Below are 22,668 nucleotides of genomic sequence, written 5' to 3' on the forward strand. Positions count from 1 at the left end.
CTTTGGTGCATGTAACTGACAACTTCTTCACATGTATCAAACACAGAGGACAAATTACACCAGATGTATTGTTTTATCAAATCAAAAAAGATATTTTCTCATCCAGGTATCAAATTAGGACCTGCAAGTAATAACTTGCAGCCTTTTGGATTTATTGTCTTGTGTTCTGCGTTCTTAGATAACTTGGTAAGCCAATTCCTTTACCTTCAATAAAGAATGTAGGACAGTTTGAGGAATAGTTACATTCATGACAGTTCTTTGAACTACAGATTACACCAGACCTTAAAGGTTGGCATTTGTGTCTAAAATTTCTGACTACATAGATGTATTTCTTGCAGATATTGTACAAGAGAAGATAGGACCAGTTGTCCATAACATGTTACATTATGACATAGCCTCGTATTGGCAGCTTTATATGCAGGTTAGTTATATTTAGCTCACCTGTCACATAGTGACAAGGTGAGCTTTTGTAATCGCCCTTCATCTGTCGTCCATCCTTCTGTTGTCCATCCGTCCACAATTTCCTTCTGAACATGATAGAGACCACATTTTGTATTTGATTTTAATCAAACTTGCACTCGACTTGTATGGGCATAATATCTCGGTTCCTTTCGAAAACTGGCCAGATCCCTTTACAGGTTCCAGAGTTATGGCCCCTTAAAGGGCCAGAATTTGCTATTTTTTGCTTGTGAACACGCTAGAGACAACATTTTGCAATCAACTTTAATCAAACTTAAAGTGTATGCCTATTTGATCTATGTCAAAACTTGATCTTATCATTAAGAGCAATGGTACTCAGGTGAACGATATAGGGCCATCATAGCCCTCTTGTCTCATGTGGTTTTCATTAGTGAGAAGAAATTGTTAATAATGCTGCAGGTATTGTGACATTTGCACTATTGGAATCATAGATAAAGCAGATCATACCAGTTGATGATGTTAAGTCCTGATGTAGGAAAATCGAGATGGCATGATGCCCAGAAAACAGGTCTGGCATCCTCAAAATGTAAATGCTGAAGTGTACATTTACCTTGTATGTTGATTTAAAACGCTTGATCTTAACTATAGATTCAGATTATTTTGTAGAATGCTTTACACAGACTTACAGAATGCGAAGTTTGTAGAAACAAAGTAAATTTCGAGTTTACATCTAGGATTTTTTACAAACCAATGGCTTTCTGTTCTGTTTTATAGCATGGGGGCCCATTAGCTGAATGGTTAAGGTTGCTGACTTCCTCAACATCTTGTGAATGGTTGTAAAACTCTTGTCATGTAAGGAAGCGATTCAGCTGACTATTTTGTGAGGTTGCTGGTTCTCATATGATTTGAAATTGTGTTGTTCTGATTCAAAACCCAGCAACAAAGCAAACTTACACAGTATGGGAGATGATAGATTGTATAGTTGGAATATTTGACCATTACAATGTTCTCCGGAATCCTAAGGCAGTGCCCGATTGTTGTTTTTTCCTGCTTATATGTGTGCGTTTGTGTGCATGTGTGTCTGTGTGTCTTGGGCAGTGCCCTACAGTGTTGTTATATCTTACTTGTCTGTTTATCTATGTTAGTTAGTTGTGTGTGGGTGTGTGAGTGTTTGCCTTTGGTACATGAATGTTTGCACTACTGTGGTTTACGTTGTAGTGTAACCAGGGTTGCCAGCAGTCTTGAAAAGTCAGGGAAATTGGTTTCTTTTTCAAGGTCAGGGAATTGTCAGGGAATTTTAAAATTTGGTCAGTGAAAAATGAAAATCCTGGAAAGTCAGGGAAAAGTCAGGGAAAAATGATTTCAAAGCTCGAAGAAGTTAATCATTTTAAACTTTTGTGGCATTGGCAGTCTTCAAGCATTAAATTTAAGTAATTAAAAACAAAGTTTAATGATGTAATACTGTATTATGCATTTAATTTGTTTAAAACCCCAATTTTTCTTTAAACACTGATTTTGCTTGAAGACTGAAAGGCTTTGCAACCCTTGCCTCCAGAGCTAACTAACATTTTTTTGTTATTTTGTAGGAAAGTGACACATGAAGAGAGCCTACAACTAACATTATTCTAATACACTTTTTTTTGTTGTAGGTACTCCAGGTGTTTTCTGTTTGTTAAATAATATCATAACATACACATCTAAGTACATTGTTGATGGCATGTATTATAAACAAGTTACTATTTCAGGCACTTCCCTACTAGCATGAAAACTAACCAACTAACCTTGTTATTATCAATGCTTTATTGTTATGCCACTAGGAAACTATTGAGAGATCTTGGGTTTTGAGAGAGATGTTTTGCCAATAGGATTCCAATAGTCTTGCTACTACAGTATTAGTCATGATGCTTTATTGTTTTTGCCACAGTGACTAGGACACTGTATATTAAGAGATCTTGGATTTTGAGAGTGATGCTTTGTCAATATAATTCCAATGGTCTTGCTATTAGTCATGGTGTTTTATTGTTTTTGCCTCTAGGAAACTGTATAATAACAGATCTTGGATTGTTGAGAATGATATTTTGCTAATACTAGCAGGGTTCCAATGGTCTTTTTATTAACCATACTTTATTGTTTTTACTATGAGGAAAGTGTACCTTAAAAGATGTTAGATTTTTGATAGTTACATGTCTTGCAAAGATGCTTTTGATATGTATCTCTTAATAATTAGGTTTCACTGACCAATAGTCACAATTATGTTTCATTGACTTGACCACCAAACAGTCATACAAGAAAGAAAAACATGTTTATTATCATTGTGTTTGATGTTTATGTTTAATATATTGGAAAATAAATACAAAACATTTGGAAAAAAAATAATGGGAGGATTGGACGGCTATAGGGGAGGTCAGGAGGCCATTTAAATGTTTGGCGGTTTTGGTCAGTGAAAAACATGAATTGGTCAGGGAAAAGTCAGGGAAAAGTCAGGGAATTTTATTCACTCAGAGTGCTGGCAACCCTGATTACTGTGATTAAGGAAAGTAGCATTCCCTTTGTATATTCATCCTTGTTCTACTTTCCCCTTCAACCCCCTTCCACCCACTGTTTACCCCTTACCCCTTCCTCCCCCTCTATATTTTGCATAAAATTAAAATGTACTTGTTGGAGTTTTGAAGCAACCCGTCTGTAATATTTTTCTGTTACAGCTTCTTTTTGTTGTGGGCCTACCTTGCAAATGTGTGGCTCTGAGGCTGTGTTTGTGGTGCTCTGTGCTTCTGAGAAATCTACCCTTACCTATTATCTTTTGGTTAAGGAATGTAAGGTCATAAGTAATGGCAGTGGAATCTTTTATATTTGTCTGTGTTCCTCTTTGGGAGCCTCTGTTGCCGCAGTGTGACTTATAACTCAAATGAAACAGAATTCCTTTGTCATCACTTAAAAATACACCATTCTCATGAATGTCATCACCACTACTCTGTTACCAGGTAATGACAGGTGTATATGTAGTGAGGACAGAGACAAGCCAGGACACAGAGAAGATACATAGAATATTTACATCTACACCAGTAGCTGTAACAACCCCAGAAGAATATAGAGCACCTGTACCTAAATGTATGTATATTATAGGTTTTGTAAGTTTATGCCTGGTAATGACATGTTTATTATGTCTCCCCCAGGAGACATATTGTTTTTGCCCTGTCCGTCCGTCCGTCTGTCCGTCCGTCCTTCCGTCCGTCCGTCCGTCCGTACGTCACACTTCATTTCCGAGCAATAACTGGAGAACCATTTGACCTAGAACCTTCAAACTTCATAGGGTTGTAGGGCTGCTGGAGTAGACGACCCCTATTGTTTTTGGGGTCACTCTGTCAAAGGTCAAGGTCACAGGGGCCTGAACATTGAAAACCATTTCCCATCAATAACTAGAGAACCACTTGACCCAGAATGTTGAAACTTCATAGGATGATTGGTCATGAAGAGTAGATGACCCCTATTGATTTTGGGGTCACTCCGTCAAAGGTCAAGGTCACAGGGAACATTGAAAACCATTTCCAATCAATAACTAGAGAACCACCTGACCCAGAATGTTGAAACTTGATAGGATGATTGGTCATAAAGAGTAGATGACCCTTATTGATTATGGGATCACTCCGTCAAAGGTCAAGGTCACAGGGGCCTGAACATTGAAAACCATTTCTGATCAATAACTAGAGAACCAGTTGACCCAGAATGTTGAAACTTCATAGGATGATTGTACATGCAAAGTAGATGACCCGTATCGATTTTGGGGTCACTCCATTAAAGGTCAAGGTCACAGGGGCCTGAACATTGAAAACCATTTCCGGTCAGTAACTTGAGAACGACTTGACCCAGAATGTTGAAACTTAATAGGATGATTGGTCATAAAGAGTAGATGACCCCTAACGATTTTGGGGTCACTCTGTGAAAGGTCAAGGTCACAGGGGCCCGCACATTGAAAACCATTTCCGGTCAGTAACTTGAGAACCACTTGACCCAGAATGATGAAACTTCGTAGGATAATTGGTCATGCAGAGTTGATGAACCCTAACGATTTTAGGGTCACTCTGTTAAAGGTCAAGGCCACAGGGGCCTGAACATGGAAAACCATTTCCAATCAATAACTTGAGAACCTCTCGACCCAGAATGTTGAAACTTCATAGGATGATTGTTCATGCAGAGTAAATGACCCTTATTGTTTTTGGGGTCACTCCGTTAAAGGTCAAGGTCACAGGGGCCTGAACATTGATAACCAGTTCCGATCAATAACTTGAGAACCACTTGACCCAGAATGTTGAAACTTCATAGGATGATTGATCATGCAGAGTAGATGACCCCTATTGATTTTGGGGTCAGTCTATTAAAGGTCAAGGTCACAGTGGCCTGTTCATGTAAAATCATTTTTTGGAAATAACTTAAGAACCACTTGACCTACAATGTTGAAACTTAATAGGATGATTGGACATGCAGAGTACATGACCCCTATTTATTTTGAGGTCACTTGATCAAAGGTCAGGGTCACAGGAGCCTGAACAGTGACTTGAGAACCACTAGGCCACGAGTGTTGAAATTTAGCGGGATGACTGGACATGCCAAGTAGATGATCCCTATTGCAGCCAACCATCAGTGTCTCTTTGACTTTCGCTCCTGACCCCTATTGACTTCTTGCCTATAGGACTTTGCATTGGGGGAGACATGCGCTTTTTTACAAAAGCATTTTCTAGTTTATATTTGAAGTGAGGACAGTTTAAAATATATGAAAGTTTTGTATATACGCATAAAAGTGATGATTAGCTGGTTTAGTGCAGTCATATTATCATACAATTTTCTATATAGAAGTGGTGGGAAGATCACTGAAATGAAATCATATGCATTTGTCTGGTCTTTGGTTATTACTTAAATTTCAGATTTGTTCAAGAAATAACAATGTACTGATGTCCAAAAAATTTGAAACTAACAAAAATGAACATTTATGCTTATGTTGTAATAAAGTAAATATGACAAGTGTTACAGACAGGACTTACTTACACCAAGATGTTTTAGTATTTTTATATATATTATTGTTATTTTACTTAGCAACACACAGAAGATCTACAAATCCAAAGAAATCATCAAAGACTGCCACAATCACTTCTGCTGTAGGTCAGGGACATGTAACAAATGAACCTCCCCAGTTTGATCATGGTCTCCTTCCTAGAGTAAGACACCTTTCAGGACCACATGTGAGTAATCAGGACAATGATTTTGACAATCTTAACACGCCTCATGTCCATAGAAGAGCAGACATTCATTCCATATATTCACAAGTGAATATTACTTCACCCTTTCATCGTAATGAGGAAAGTAAGGAAGAGGAACATTCTACTGCAGGTCATGTGATAAAAAGAGGCAGACGTCTGTCGAACAGTGATCTTGGTGGCCAAACAGTGCAACCATCACCAGAGAAACCAGTGATACAACCATTTTCTGGTCAAGGGTACTGCCTCGGAACAAGGTCTGCTGAAAAACACGAATCACCTAAACATACACAAGATAAAAGCATAAATGCTCAAGATAAAAGCATAAAAGCTGTACAAAACACCAGAATAAGTAGCCCTGCTGGCCTTGGTAGAGCTGAGCCAAGGTTGGTGGGAGGTATGTGGAACAGCACAAATAATCCACAGGGAGGAAGAAGGAAGAGCAGTTCAGATGATGATGAGCCTGAGGGAGACATGCATGATATAGACCAATCTCTTCATCATACAGACTTTGTGAACTCACAAAATGAAGAAGACATTATTGGGGAGGTATGTTGTTAACATTATAAGTAGCAGTAAATGTAAGGAAACATAAATTAAAACTAGGATAGGCTGTGTAATATATACATTTGTATATACCCTGTTATATCACAGTTAACAACATTTTTGATATGTTTGTTTAGTGCAGTATTTGACACATCTGTTGAGGTCAGAAAATGTCATGAGATAGTATAATACTAGTTTGTAATTGTCATTTTTAAAGAAGATGCAGAAGTGAATAGTGAATGGTCCAGTGATATTTTTTAGCTCACCAGAGCCAAAGGCTCAGGGTCGGCTATTCTGATCAGTCACCGTCCGGCGTCCGTAAACTTTTACTTTAAACGACATCTCCTCATAAACCGCTAGGCCAATTTCATCCAAACTTCACAGGAATGTTCCTTGGGTGAAGCTCTACAAATATTATTCAAAGAATTGAATTCCATGCAGAACTCTGGTTGCCATGGCAACAGAAAGGAAAAATTTAAAAATCTTCTTCTCAAAAACCAGAAGCCCTAGAGCTTAGATATTTGGTGTGAAGCATTGGCTAGTGGACCTCTACCAAATTTGTTCAAATCATGACCCCGGGATCAAAATTGACCCTGCACAAGGGGTCATTTGATTTTACATAGGAAAATCTTAAAAAATCTTCTTCTCAAAAACCAGAAGGCCTAGAGCTTAGATATTTCAAATGTAGCATTGCCTAGTGGACCTCTACTAAAGTTGTTCAAATCATGACCCCAGGGTCAAAATTGACCCCGCCTCAGGGGTCACTTGATTTTACATAGGAAAATCTTCAAAAATTTTCTAAAAATAAACCAGAAGGCCTAGAGCTTAGATATTTCAAATGTAGCATTGCCTAGTGGACCTCTACAAAATTTGTTCAAATCATGACCCCCGGGGTCAAAATTGACCCCGCACCAGGGGTCACTTGATTTTACATAGGAAAATCTTCAAAAATTTTCTAAAAATAAACCAGAAGGCCTAGATCTTAGATATTTGACATGTAGCATTGCCTAGTAGACTTCTACAAAAAAATTTCAAATCATGACCCCCAGGGTCAGATTGACCCCACCCCACGGGGTTACTTAATTGTACATAGAAAAATCTTCAAAATTTTCTAAAAATAAACCAGAAGGCCTAGAGCTTAGATATTTGACATGTAGCATTGCCTAGTGGACCTCTACAAAAATTGTTCAAATCTTGACCCCACAGGGTCAAATTGACCCAGCCCCAGGGTTACTTGATTTTACATAGGGAAATCTTCATAAATTTGCTAAAAATAAACCAGAAGGCCTAGATCTTAGATATTTGATATGTAACATTTCCTAATAGACTTCTACAAACTTTATTCAAATCATGACCCCGGGGTAAAATTGGCCCCGCCCCAGGCGTTACTTGATTGTACATCGGAAAATCTTCCAAAAAAATTCTAAAAATCATCAGTTTGACATTTGAAACATGTAGCTCATATTACTCTGGTGAGCGATCCAGGGTCATCATGACCCTCTTGTTAAACTTATTCTGCTGTTTAGATTAATATAAGCTATTGATTAAAAAAAAAACCGAGCAGCTCTATCATTTTTTTAGGGAATAAATTAGAGATAGAAATGGCTATTGATTTAATCATAGAGGTGAACCTGTTCATAAATTGCTTGAAATGTAGCATATGTCATATCGACATTGATGTTATAACAAGCCACAAATGAAATATTTTAATACATTTTAATTATGAAACTTGTTTGCAGATTTTGGCAAAGAGTGCTGCAGAAGCCAGTACAGTGTCAAATGAAGACGAAATGTTGAAATTGGCAGTAGAAATAAGTAAACAGAATTCCAGAAATAAGACCAATGCTGGAAATGAATTGACTGATGATGAACAACTCAAGTTAGCATTAGAAATGAGTAAAACATCTCATAAACCTCCGATAGAGAAAGAAGAAGTAAGTTCCATACCAGGAAAGGCAAGTTTAGATCTACATGAAAAGAGCAGTGTTGTAAATTTGTCTGAAGAAGAGCAGTTAAATCATGTCTTACAGATTAGTAAAGTTGAAACAGGACAATTACAAAAGAAAATTGACATACCAGCATCAAACAAGATTGAAGTAGACATTGAGAAAAATGATGATGACAAAATGTTTAAACTTGCTCTTGAAATGAGTAGAAAAGAAGGTAATAGATTACATAGAAATAAAGAAAATGAAATGCCTTCAGATGTTGATAAGGAAGATGTGATTTTGATACCTGGTACAGAAGAGGATCAAGTGAAATTAGCTTTGGAAATGAGTAGAAAAGAAACACTCAAAAATAATATAAATGATCCTCAAATAGATAGACCTGATAAAGTGAATAGAATCCCTTGTAAGAGAAAGAATGATGAATCTGAAAAATGTGCTGATAGAAAATTTAGAGTAGATATTCATGAGAATTTATCTGAGGAAGAACAGTTGAAATTAGCGATGGAGTTAAGCATTTCTCAGATAGCAGAAGAAAATGAAAATTCAAATATGAAAGCTAGTGTTAGAAGTAGAATTTATGAAAGTTTTGGTAAGTCTCTCCATTTTAGGAAAGAGGTTGAAGAATCTAACAAAGGGATTAGCCCATTTAAGAAAACTAAACTGGAAAGTGATAATGAACCAGTTAGAAGCATTGAAAGGGAAGGCAGAGGTATTCATGGTAATTGTGGAATATCAGTTTATGACGAAAATAAAAATCTGAAAGTTGCAATAGAGAGAAGTAAAGTTGAACATAGTCCAGTAAAGAAAGTTAAAGTAGGGAAAATGTTTCTAGATGAGGACGAAATGATTAATATTGCAATTGAAAGAAGTAAGGTTGAGCATAGTCCACTGAAGAAGAGTGTGGCTAATCCTTCAGAAGAATGTGTTGGTGATAATACTGACAATGTTGAGGTGATTGAAATAAACTCACAAAATTCTCAAGAAGGAGATGATTATGAAAATTGTAGTGGTGACTTGATCAGCTCTGTTGATGCTTCTTTACAAAAGGACATTTCAGATAATAGTTCGAAGTTGGAAGAAAGTGCAAGAACATATCACATTGATATAAATGATCCCACACACCGTTGTACTACTGCTGGGACTTGCATTGAGCTGGGAACACCTTTAAGTAAGGCTAAAACTGGTCTGTCTCCAAAAATAGACATAAGTCATTATTGTGCTGGTGATAATAACACTACTGAAGATGAAGGTGATATGGAGGACAGTGACTATATTCCTCCATCACCAGGGAGAACTAGTTTTTCAGGTAATGGTTCCCTCTCACAGTCATTCTTTTCTAAAACGCCAGAAAATCTAAGTCAGAAAAATATAACTTTGTGTAAACCAGCAAGAAATTTGTATGATGAAGCATTGCCAGATGGGCAGTCAAAATACAAAGTCTCAAAAACTGATGCATCTTGTCTTCAGAATGATTTAACAGTATATGGTAACTGTGCTAGAAAAATGGAAAATGAAACAGATGATTTGGAGAGCTCTTATGAAAAATTGAAAGAATCTGTAGGTAAAAATAAGAAATTTAATATAAAGGCAAGTTTATTTTATGATAGCAGTGATTCAGAAAGTGGAAGCGAAGATGATATATTTAGGGACTTGGATGCAGCTGATGATGATGGTGATGGTGATGATGGTTGTGGAGATAATGAAAATCTTTCCAAGAAAAACTTTCATAATGAGTTTGAAGAAAATGCTGACACTGAAAATAAATTTGAAAAAAGAAAGAAAGATGATGCTCTGTTTGACAGTGGTGAATCCAAACTGGGAAAAAACATGAAAGAGGTGAAGAATAATGTCAAATTCAATGAGACTGCATACAGAGAAAATCATGTAGATTCTAAGAAAGACAAAACAATGGACCAATTTAGTGTAACCAGTGGAAGAGTAGAACCTGAAAATGATAAAGAGATGTTTGAAGCAGATCAAAATCCTGAAGATGATTATCTGGACTTTGATGATGATAATGACATTGACTATCAACCAGACTCACAAGACATGAAAATGGACAGTGAAAGTGAATCTGGGGATAATGACTGTAGTGATTTAGAGGAAAATTCTCAAGAAAGAAATGATTTGGATTTACTTCCTTTGATAAGGAGACCAAGAAAAATTCGATATAGACAATTGAAAGAAGAAAGTGAAAGTTTATATGAACAAAAAAGAAAAGAAAAAGAGTTAAATGAGTTAAATAGTGAAATTTTAGTAAAGACTGAAGTTGGCAGTGATCAGGAGGGAAGTGAATTAACAGCAGATGAAATATTTGCTAGACAAGTTCAGGAAGAACTTGATAGAGAGGCAAAACAACAAGAGGAGGAACAAGCATTAATAGATGATGCTTATATTGCCCGACAATTGCATGAGACATTGAACAAAGAACCTCCACCAAGTCATCCAGGAGAGCAAATGGATAATCAACAAAAACTGAAAAATCAAATGAATAATAGTGAAAGAACCAAAGAGGCCGATGTTACTCAAGCATGTAGAGGTCAAAACCAGGAAACCTCAAGCAGTTTCATACCTGATAAAGCAACAAATGTTGATACAGAATTTGCTACCAGCAGTGGTAACCCTGAAGCACTGGTTAGAGAGTTACAAAGGAGAGAATTGGAGAAGATTGAAAGATGGAGAAAGATGTTGGTGGAAGATGAGAAATTGGCCAGAGGAATGCAGGAGATGCAAGACTATAAGACAGAAGAAGAGATAGGTATTATGTCTGTTATACATTTGATATTTAATTGAAGGATACATTAAAATGATTACTATTGAAGTAAATAGTAAAGATTATGAATGTGCCTGTAACTGATTTAAAAGACTGGTAAACATCTACCTAATAACAAACTTTTCTTCTGTACTAATTCTATAAAGTTTCAAATTTTTGTCAGATGATACATGTTATTGTCAACAAAAAATGTGATAAGGATTACAGATCATTTATAGATAATTTTACATTTTGATCTTACAAAGGCATTGTACATGAATACAACTGCACAGGATGTTTTGTTGTAGAACTGTATAAACGTTTTTTGGAAGTGAAGAAACCAGGGAAACATTTTAGCAGTTTTTAGCTCATTGCTCAGGTGAGTTTTTGTGATCGCTCGATGTCCGGCGTGCGTCTGTCGTCTGTCAACATTTAACTTGTGTATGCGATAGAGGCTGTATTTTTCAACTGATCTTTATGAAATTTTCTCAGAATGATAACCTTGATGAAATCTAGGCCGAATCTGAAAATGGGTCATCTGGGGTAAAAAACTAGGTCACTAGGTCAAATAAAAAAAAAACCTTGTGTATGCGATAGAGGCTGTATTTTTCAACAGATCTTTATGAAATTTGATCAGAATGATTACCTTGATGAAATCTAGGCAGAGTTTGAAATTTGGTCATCTGGGGTCAAAAACTAGGTCACTAGGTCAAATCAAAGAAAAACCATGTGTATACGATAGAGGCTGTATTTTTCAGTAAGTCTTCATGAATTTTGGTCAGAATGATTACGTTGATGAAATCTAGGCCGAATTCGAAAATGGGTCATCTGGAATCAAAAACTAGGACACTAGGTCAAATCAAAGAAAAACCTTGTGTATGCGATAGAGGCTGTATTTTTCAATAAGTCTTCATGAATTTTGGTCAGAATGATTACCTTGTTGAAATCTAGGCCGAGTTGGAAAATGGATCATCTGGGGTCAAAAACTAGGTCACTAGGTCAAATCAAAGAAAAACCTTGTGTATGCGATAGAGGCTATATTTTTCAATAAGTCTTCATGAATTTTGGCCAGAATGATTACCTTGATGAAATCTAGGCCGAATTCGAAAATGGGTCATCTGGGATCAAAAACTAGGTCACTAGGTCAAATCAAAGAAAAACCTTGTGTTTGTGATAGAGGTTGTATTTTTCAATTAATCTTCATGAATTTTGGTCAGAATGAATGCCTTGATGAAATTTAGGTCATCTTCGAACATGGGTTATCTGGAGTCAAAAAGTAGGTCACTAGGTCAAATCAAAGGAAAATCTTGTGTATGTGTTAGAGGCTGTATTTTTCAATTGATCTGCATGAAATTCAGTCAGAATGATAACCTTGTTGAAATCTAGGTCAAGTTAGAAAATGGGTCATCTGAGGTCAAAAAGTAGGTCACTAGGTCAAATCAAACAAAAACCTTGTGTATGCGATAGAGGCTGTATTTTTCATTTGATCTTCATGAAATTAAGTCAGAATGATTGCCTTGATGAAATCTAGATAGAATTGGAATATGGGTCATCCAGGGTCAAAAAGTAGGTTAAATCAAAGAAAAACCTTGTGTATGCGACAGAGGCTGTATTTTTCAACTGATCGTCATGAAATTTAGTCAGAATGATAGCCTTGATGAAATCTAGGTCAAGTTTGAATATCGGTCATCTTGGTTCAAAAACTAGTTCACTAGGTCAAATCAAGGAAAAATCTTGTGTATGCAAAGGGGCTGCATTTTACTCTGGATTTTCATAAAATTTGATCAGATTGGTTGCCTTGATGAAATCTAGATCAAGTTCGAATATGGGTAGTCTGGGGTCAAAAACTAGGTCACTAGTTCAAATCAAAGAAAAACCTTGTGTATGCCATAGAGGCTGTATTTTTCAATTAATCTTCATGAAATTTGGTATGAATGATAGCCTTGGTGACATCTAGTTCTAGTTCGAATATGGGTCATCTGGGGTCAAAAACTATGTCACTAGGTCAAATCAAAGAAAATACTTGTTTATACTTAAAATTTTTGCTCCATTTTTAGCTCACCAGAGCCAAAAGCTCAGGGTGAGCTAATAGGATCACTCACTGTCCGGCGTCCGTTGTCCGTCATCCGTCGTCTGTTGTCCGTAAACTTTTACTTTAAACGACATCTCCTCATAAACCGCTAGGCCAATTTCATCCAACTTCACAGGAATGTTCCTTGGGTGAAGCTCTACAAAAATTGTTCAAAGAATTGAATTCCATGCAGAACTCTAGTTGCCATGGCAACAGAAAGGAAAAACTTTAAACATCTTCTTCTCAAAAACCAGAAGCCCTAGAGCTTAGATATTTGGTGTGAAGCATTGCCTAATGGACCTCTACCAATTTTGTTCAAATCATGACCCCGGGGTCAAAATTGACCCCGCCCCAGGGGTCACTTGATTTTACATAGGAAAATCTTAAAAAATTTTCTTCTCAAAAACCAGAAGCCCTAGAGCTTAGATATTTGACATGTAGCATTGCCTAGTGGACCGCTACTAAATTTTATTCAAATCATGACCCCAGGGTCAAAATTGACCCAGCCCCAGGGGTCACTTGATTTTACATAGGAAAATCTTCAAAAATTTTCTTAAAATAAACCAGAAGGCCTAGAGCTTAGATATTTGACATGTAGAATTGCCTGGTGGACCTCTACAAAATTTATTCAAATCATGACCCCCGTGGTCAATTTGACCCCGCCCCATGGGGTTACTTGATTGTACATAGAAAAATCTTCAGAATTTTCTAAAAATAAACCAGAAGGCCTAGAGCTTAGATATTTGACATGTAGCATTGCCTAGTGGACCTCTACAAAATTTGTTCAAATCATGACCCCCGGGGTCAAAATTGACCCTGCCCTAGGGGTCACTTGATTTTACATAGGAAAATCTTCAAAAATTTTCTAAAAATAAACCAGAAGGCCTAGAACTCTACAAAATTTGTTCAAATCATGACCCCCGGAGTCAAAATGACCCCGCCCCAGGTGTCACTTGATTTTACCTATTAAAATCTTCAAAAATGTTCTTAAAATAAACCAGAAGGCCTAGAGCTTAGATATTTGACATGTAGCATTTCCTAGTGGACCTCTACAAAATTTGTTCAAATCATGACCCCCGGGGTCAAAATTGACCCCACCCCAGGGGTCACTTGATCTTACATAGGAAAATCTTCAAAAATCTTCTAAAAATAAACCAGAAGGCCTAGATCTTAGATATTTGACATGTAGCATTGCCTAGTAGACTTCTACAAGATTTGTTCAAATCATGACCCCCGGGTCAAAATGACCCCGCCCCATGGGGTCATTTGATTGTACATAGAAAAATCTTTAAAATTTTCTAAAAATAAACCAGAAGGCCTAGAGCTTAGATATTTGACTTGTAGCATTGCCTAGTGGACCTCTACAAAATTTGTTCAAATCTTGACCCCCCCCCCGGTCAAATTGACCCAGACCCAGGGGTTACTTGATTGTACATAGGGAAAACTTCATAAATTTTGCTAAAAATAAACCAGAAGGCCTAGATCTTAGATATTTGATATGTTACATTGCCTAGTAGACTTCTACAAACTTTGTTGAAATCTTGACCCAGGGTTAAATTGGCCCCGCCCCAGGGGTTACTTGATTGTACATCGGAAAATCTTCCAAAAAATTTCTAAAAATCATCAGTTTGACATTTGAAACATGTAGCTCATATTTCTCAGGTGAGCGATCCAGGGTCATCATGACCCTCTTCTTAATGATAATTGGTCAGAATATTTATTTCCATGAAATCACTAGGTCAAACATGTTTACACTGTTATGGTGTGTTATGGTGTATTTCTCAGGTGAGCGACCTAGGGCCATCTTGGCCCTCTTGTTTAAAATTTTGGCTTTATATTCAGCTTGTTTTTATCTACAATTCATACAGGTGGTGAGAGGAAAATCGAGAGTAATGTTTCCAGACAAGTAGAACCAAGCTTCAAGCAAATGGTTGCCCAGCACAAGGCTAGCAAAGAGAAAGCCATTGCTCAGGTACTATATTCTGTCAGACACTTTGTATAATAGTTAAGATATCATACCAAGGCACACAAGTAATGTTTAGACTGAAAATTTCTTGCCTACATAAGTAGAAAGGATAAGGTTAACTGGGTAGCCTGGGTTAACTGGGTAGGAGATCAATTTACCTTTTCCTTAGGGCAAAGATAAGTTACACCTGTGCATGTTGCAGCCATAATTTGATGTCATATTATGATGCCATAGTGTACGAGCGATTTTTATTTCAAAGCATCTTTGAAGTATTGCAGTAATATTAATAGTAAGCAAGAAAAAGGATCTAGTAGCCTGATTAAAGTAGTGTTTCCCAAACCGATAGGCTAGAGTTTATAAAAAGCTTCACTAGTACTTGGTTTTCCATTCATCACTGTCCATTGGGTTTGGGAAACCCCTGTTTTACACAGGCAGTTCTATAAGATATTTGTAGTGAAGTTTGCACTTGAGTCTGCAAAATTGAGATGCCTTTCTTTTGGCTTGCCTTTCTACTGGCTTTTAAGTGCCAAGTCTACAACTTTACCTTATAAATTTTTCATAAATGCCTTTAGAAATTGTCATTTGATTTCTGCATTTATTTTAATGCATGCTGATGATTATGGAAACCAGTAATTATGATTTTTGGTGTATATATTTGAACAGTTGCAGGAATACAGGGATCTTCAGATGAGAAGGTTTCAGGAAGCACATGGTGGACCACTGAACAGTATTACATCCAGACAAAGTGACAATAGCAGGAACTTTGACAATAATGATGGTAAAATGTTTTGTTTCTGTTGGATATTTAAGGTAAATTACAACAGCAGTACAATTTATTACATAGAATATTATTCAATGCCTATAGCAAATACATTTTGCAAATTACAAAGTAAGCCAGACATATATTTTACAAGAGCAAAATGTAATCAGTATAATAAACATCAGTTGTTTTGGTCTGTATTTAAGATAAGTAGGTAGGTAATTATGTTTACATCTTTAATTAAGTTAATTAACATGCTGATTTCTTAGGTACAGTAAGTAGTCTTGGTTGTCACATGGTCTGTTTATTTATTTTCTGCATTGTGCATTATTCTCTGGATACGGTATTGCCTTTTTATCACACAAAAGTCTGGGACCCAGTCTGCAGCTACAGTTACCTTCCCTCATATTCTATGTTCAAAGATGGACATCAGGTTGACATACACAGACAATTGAATTATAAATTTCGAGGTTTTCATAACATTTCATCTTAGCATTTATAATTAAGTGAGGGTAATAATTGGTGATATTTTAAAGTTAAAGAAAACGAAAACTTAAAGAAATGATCAAGAGATTTAGTAATGATCAATGGCTACTCCCATTGCTGTGTGTCCTTGGGCAGGGCACTTTATTACGATTGCCTCAGTCGACCCAGCTATAAATTGGTACCAGCAAATTGCTGGGGGTAAGGTATAATTGGTTTTAACTGTTCTTAAAACAGGGTCGCTCAAAAGCTCTACAGAGCTTATGTTGAATTGTTTCACAAAGCGATGATAAATAAAATTTACCTTTACCTTTTACCTTTACCTTTAGTAAATATAATTTCTGATTAATCCCCCGCCACAAGTGGTGGGGGGTTATAGGAATGGTCAGAATTCAGGTCTTGCTCAAAGTGCAGTAAAACTTGGATAACGCTGATTATTTAAAGCAAATTCATTTTATTCTTCATTGCTGAAACTTGTGTTACAGTACTGGTATAATAATTGTACTTTAAGGTTTGCTTTATTGAATTTCCAGAGGTGATGAGATAGCACAGGTTGAATTTATTCCAGCAATAATGAATGTGAGGCTTATTTGAGATATAATGAAAGTAGGTTTTATTTCAGAGATAATAAAGGTGGCTTTTATTTAAGAGATAATGTAGCTGTGTTTTATTTCAGTGATTATTGTGGATGAGCCTCAGGACTTTGCTGTACCAAGGACAAACAGGACACCTTACAGAGATACAAGACCAGATGTGAATCCACAAGAAACTAGGACAATGTTAAATAGAGATAATCATAATATTGTAACTGAAAGTCAGTCTGCCATATATAATCCTAATATAAACCATTCATTTTATAATGATCATATGAATCAACCTAGCCAATCAAAGCCTTCTGTGGGAAATCAAATCAACCAATCACAGGCTTTCAGTGGAGATCACATGACACAGAGTAGCCAGTCACAGTCTGTTGTAATAAAACATTCAAATGTCACTTGTGGAAACTGTGGAGAGAAAGGACATAATAGGACATTCCCGAAATGTTCCAAATATCACACTGCAGAAGAAAGTGCCAGGAGAGAGGTATAAACATACACACATGTTTCACTGAAATATCTTAATATTAAAGATGCTGTGCTTTTCCATTAATGATTTATCATTTTTACAATTACAGATGCTGTAAAAATTTCTTGCTTCCAGCTCAATTTATGTCTAAATATAAAAGGTTTGTTAGAATCGCATGCATCCATCTCCATGTCATTCTGAATCTAAAACATTTGTAAAGATCTCCGGCTTTTATCTTCATGTTTGTCTGAATATGAAAGGTTTGTAAGGATCTTGTGCTTCTATCTCGTTGTCAGTCTGCTTGTGAAAGGTTGGTATAGCTTTTGTGCTTTTATCTACATGTCTATCTAAATGAATATGGTTTGTAAGGGTCATGTGCTTCTGTCTTAATGTTTGTCTAAATTTAAAAGGTTTGTAAGGATTTTTTGCTTCCATCTCCATGTCTGTCTGACTGTAAAAGGTATGTAAGGATCTTATATTTCAATCTCCTTGTCTGTCTGAATGTGAAGATTTGTAAGGATCTCATCTTTCTATCTCAATGTCTGAATGTTAAAGGTTTGTAAAGGTGTCATACTTCCATGTAAAGGTCTGACTGAATCTATCTCAAGGTCTGCCTGAATGTTAAAGGTTTTTTAAGATCTCGTGCTATCTCCAGGTCTGTCTGAATGTTAAATGTTTGTAAAGGTGGCATGCTTCTATAAAGAGGTTTGTTTGAATCTATCTCCAGGTCTGTCTGAATGTAAAAAGTTTGGTAAGGATCTCATACTTAACTGTCTGTCTCATGTCTGAATGTAAAAGGATTATCAGCTCAAATATATATCAACATACAATTTAGTTAACTGGAAAAAATCTCACCTGATTTTCATGGCATGCGAACTTTTGGAATCAGCCATTTTGTTCTTACCTTCTATTTGTGAAAAGTCTTGACATGTGCTCGAGTTATCATTAGCAACAAGAAATAGGTTAATGCACAGGGCTCAGGTGATTGAGTTAACCATGGTTATTTTTAGCAGAAGAATGGCCAGGACGATACAGATTTAAACTTGAGTAGCTCGGTCGTTCAAGTCACTAATGCTCCATGGAGTGGTGATTCACTGTAGTTCTGTACAGCAGTTGCCAAATAAAGCGAAGGGAGACTGATAGTAAAGTTTTCAATGTTGCTGGTTACACACTTTTAATATTTGCCTTCCGTTTTGCTTGCCAACTGTAAATGATTCTACCCATCTGCCTGCTTATACCAGCAAAAATACACTTGTATGGGCAGCTGCTATCTTCAGTAAGTATAGCTGCAAAGTTGCCATATGAACTTTCCTGTCAGTAGGCATTAGACTTTAAAAAAAACAAAAACAATTGAAATGGTGTGATATTTCAGGCCAAGTTGGAGAAACAGAGGCTACAAAAGGAAGAGAAAAAGAAACAAGAGGTGGAAACAATACATATGTTGGTATGTTTAAGTTGATCACTTATAGATTATTTAATCTAGACTAACATTATTGAATATTGTGTACTTTGCCATTATGTTATAAGGGAGATCTGGTCAAGTTTTTCCTTCAAAATTTCCAATTTTCAGAATATTATAATGCATATGATATCTAAATTTTCTTTAAGTTTTGGTGAATGATGTTTAAAAGAAATCAGATGAAAACCCATAAAATGTAAAAAGGAAAGTTGCTATTTTTGAACGTTGTTTCTGCATGGATTTTTGTTTCAGATGTTAAATTGGACGTAACTAAAATTACTATTTGTACAAAAGATACTGAACTTTTGCATCTGAAGTTGTTATAGCATGATGTCTTAGTTTCAATATAGTTTGTCACCATTGTACTGCTTTCTTTAACTTAAATAATAGATATTATATGAAATGTCCTTTATAGGTGAATGCACATCATTTAAAGTTTTATCCACCATCTGGAACAAGATTTTTATACCCCCACAAAACAAAGTTTGAGGGGTATATAGGAGTGAGCTTGTCAGTTGGTTGGTCGGTCTGTTGGTTTTCATGGTTTCCGGACAATTACTCATGAAATAAAAGTCCTGACAGATTTAGGAAAATTTTAGTACACAGGTGTAACACCATAAAATACAGGTCAGGATCAACTTTGAGGTCAGTAGGTCAAAGGTCAAGGTAACAGTGACCCAGAACAGCTGAACGGTTTCGGGACGATAACTTGAGAACGCTTTGGCCTAGGATCATGAAAGTTGATAGGATGGTTAGTCATGACCAGCAGATGGTCCCTATTGATTTTGAGGTCAGTAGGTCAGAGGTCAATGTCCGTATTGTGGGGGTAAAATTCATCACTCCTGTGACAGCTGTAGTTTTTGCTATTTTCAGCTTTATTAGGCAAGATCTAGATAAAAGTTATATGTCATTCTGTAGGTCTCCACGAATAGCAATAGTCTAGGTTGAAAGTAGTAATATCACAATGATGATAAAATAACAAAATTATGTTTGGCATGTTTAAGACTATAAAGATCTTGTCTTCCTGTGTAAGACAGCATTTTCCTTACCCAAGGGACAGTGTGGAATGAAAAACCAAGCTTTAGTGAGGTATTTTAACCATGATATCCCAAGGGTTTGGAGACAGCTGTCATTTACAGGCAGACGTGCAAGATCATTTTTCTTGCCTACCATGCTCAGAATAGATCATGATTACAAACAGATTTGGGTTTTTCCTAGCATTATTTATATAGATTATGACAACATGAATGGGCTAGTACTGTGTGCATGCTGTTTTTGACAAGGTGTTCCTCTAAGAAAGATGGGAATAGCTATCCCTGGAATGTGATTGGACAAATGTATACATTCCCTGCTAGGTAGGCAAGAAAGTTAGCTCTTTTATTAAGGTGACTTCTGAACTATAGTTATAGTAACTGTAGTCATATCTGTGTATAATATTTGTTGTGTTTGATAGTCTGAGCACAGGAGAGTGTTAGAGGAGATGACTTCTCAGATACAGCAAGAGATGGGCACCATCCAGAACCGGTTACAACAGCGGGCATCCGAGCTAGAATCTCAGGTCAGCACCAGGGTCAGGAAAATAGAAAATGCCCACAAAAAGAAAAAGCGATGACTTGTAGTGTGAGCTTTACATAAAACAGACTTAGTGACAGTGTATGTTATGTTGTGTGTTCAGTACATACTGTAATCTGGTCAATGATTAAACCTACTTGAATTTTACTGCCATTTCCCCAAAGCATTTTTTATTATATTTTATATCTTTGAGAAGCCTCAATGAAGAGTAATATAATATCACCTTTCTGCATAGTTGTATTATCGTTTAAAACTTACAGTGATTTGACATTGTTTTGTTTTTTTCATACTTTAAGCTAACTTTGATTTTAGATAAAAGAATTGCCATGTAACATGTTACTACTGAGGTTGTCATGATATTTGATTGGATATATTTTTTGAAACCTTTATTATCCCTTAGTTTTGTAATATGAGAAATATATCTGTTAACTTACACAGACACTTGTTTGTACATGAATCTCTTCAGGACATAAAGTGCCATATGTTATTGTTATTTTATCACTTCTTCAGTGCCCTTTTATATCACTGTTTCTAGTTTTAAAGACTGAATTTTCTGTTGTTTTGACATTGTTATATTTGCATAGAATATTGCAAATTTCACAACTCAGAAAACATTTTAGTGGTGTATTTTGTTTTACAAAATGTAATTGCAAATGGAATATTTCATTTTATTTTTAAGGTCAGTGTGAAAAAATGTTGCTTAATAGGAATACTTTATTAATACAGTTGTAGTTTTTACAAAGCTTTTCTTTTTGTAACAATTCTTCATCCACCATCAAAGCTAGAAAATCGCTATATGACCTATAATTGTGTTGGTGTGACTTTAAACCCAACAACAAATAATGTCATTTAAAGGCCTTATTACATCTAAATTAAGTTACATCAAAATGCAGATTACCATGTGTTTCAGCTTGATGTGTGAGGAGGAAGAAATCAGTATGTATCATTTATGATAAATTTTGAAACTTCCTCTCCAAGTTCTTGGTCTACCATACTGATATTCTCTTAGTTTTTAGCTTGACTGTATATGTCTGCATCTGCACCCAATACTTGGTTAAAGTTTTGATGCACTTTGATTTTATCAGTGATACAATTTGATGGATTTTAGCCTTTTACTAAGAATTTCAGGTTTTGATGCACTTTCACCCTGTCTCTGTTGTTACTAGATGAGTTTGATTTTATTAAATTTCAGTTGTTCCACCTCATTGCAAACATCATGTTACAAGGTCTATGAACTGTAGCTGTGCATGACACATTTTAATGGGATGGACAAATGGGAGTATCCATACTTACTTGAATTCATCTTGTCAGTTTAGAAACTTCACACATGAGATTTTTGTTTCCTCAGACAAAGCAGTATTGTGGGGGGAGGGGGGGGGGGGGCCTATTGCCCAAATGATAGCTCTAGTTTCCTCAGGTACTTTGAAGTCATTAATATTCATGGGGGACAAATTTTCATGGTTGAGTCAATCCACGAAATTTAATCCCAAGGAACAAGTAAAATTTCCATTCATTTTATGTTCAAAAGTTAAAAGCCATGAATTCATAGCCCCGCGAAATTCCCATTTTGACCAAAACCTTGAAATTTCATGCCCACGAAATTAAATGATTTTACAGTATGCGATAATTCACTATTCAGCATCAAAATAATGAAACAGTTTTTTCCCAGACAGTTACTGTTAAAATATTAAAGACACATATTTGTCAGACATGCAGACTTCCTACTTAAGTACATAACTATTTTGCTGCCTTCAGTATTGAATTTACATAAAAGTATTTTTCTTGTCATTCAGATGTACTGGTATATATTTGTAATATATCGTAATACATTCTGATACACTTAAATATTGTTTTGTGTGAATGTAGTCTATGGTTACGGAGAGTTTGTGATGCAAAAGGTATTGTAAAACTTGTTTTAACAATTGGCTTATTTTGTATATTGTTTATATTTTCTTGCATATTTTATGTTTGTTATAGTTTTGTTAACAGGTATAACATTAAAAATACCTAAGCTTTGCTCAGTGTGAGTTATTGTTTGTGTGTGTGTGTGTGTGTGTGTCTGTCATCTTCCTCTCTGTCATTAAATCCTGGATTCAAATGACTACATTGTTAGAAAAAAAGGAGCACTAATTTTGACTATATTTGCTTTGCAGAACCAAAAGTGGCAAAAGTCGCTATGAACTGTTCAAACTCTAATCATATTAAAGGTTGTTTTTTGCCTCACAAAAGACCTTGTCAAGCCGCTCGCTTAACTCAATAGGGAGAGTGCAGATTTATGGATTGTGGGTTTATGATTTACAGTGGGGCGTATATTCAAAAACTACTGGGCCAAATGATTTTAAACTTCTCACATGACTTCGTCATGAGGCAATCATA

General features: G+C 36.0%; 1 protein-coding gene across 1 annotated transcript in view; it reads left to right on the forward strand.

Moving 5' to 3' along the window:
• The window catches only part of LOC123545094 (uncharacterized), a 70,180-nt gene extending 47,872 nt beyond the window's left edge, over positions 1-22,308 (forward strand). Inside the window, exons 19-27 of the mRNA XM_053538618.1 lie at positions 339-421; positions 3,402-3,528; positions 5,509-6,218; positions 7,955-10,922; positions 14,856-14,959; positions 15,617-15,731; positions 16,873-17,279; positions 18,634-18,705; positions 20,174-22,308. Coding sequence (XP_053394593.1) covers positions 339-421; positions 3,402-3,528; positions 5,509-6,218; positions 7,955-10,922; positions 14,856-14,959; positions 15,617-15,731; positions 16,873-17,279; positions 18,634-18,705; positions 20,174-20,332 — 4,745 coding nt within the window. The 3' untranslated portion in view covers positions 20,333-22,308. The remainder of the gene's footprint in view (positions 1-338; positions 422-3,401; positions 3,529-5,508; positions 6,219-7,954; positions 10,923-14,855; positions 14,960-15,616; positions 15,732-16,872; positions 17,280-18,633; positions 18,706-20,173) is intronic.
• Positions 22,309-22,668: the final 360 nt, after the last annotated feature.

Source organism: Mercenaria mercenaria, chromosome 1, assembly GCF_021730395.1.
Source record: "Mercenaria mercenaria strain notata chromosome 1, MADL_Memer_1, whole genome shotgun sequence".
NCBI lineage: Eukaryota > Metazoa > Mollusca > Bivalvia > Venerida > Veneridae > Mercenaria > Mercenaria mercenaria.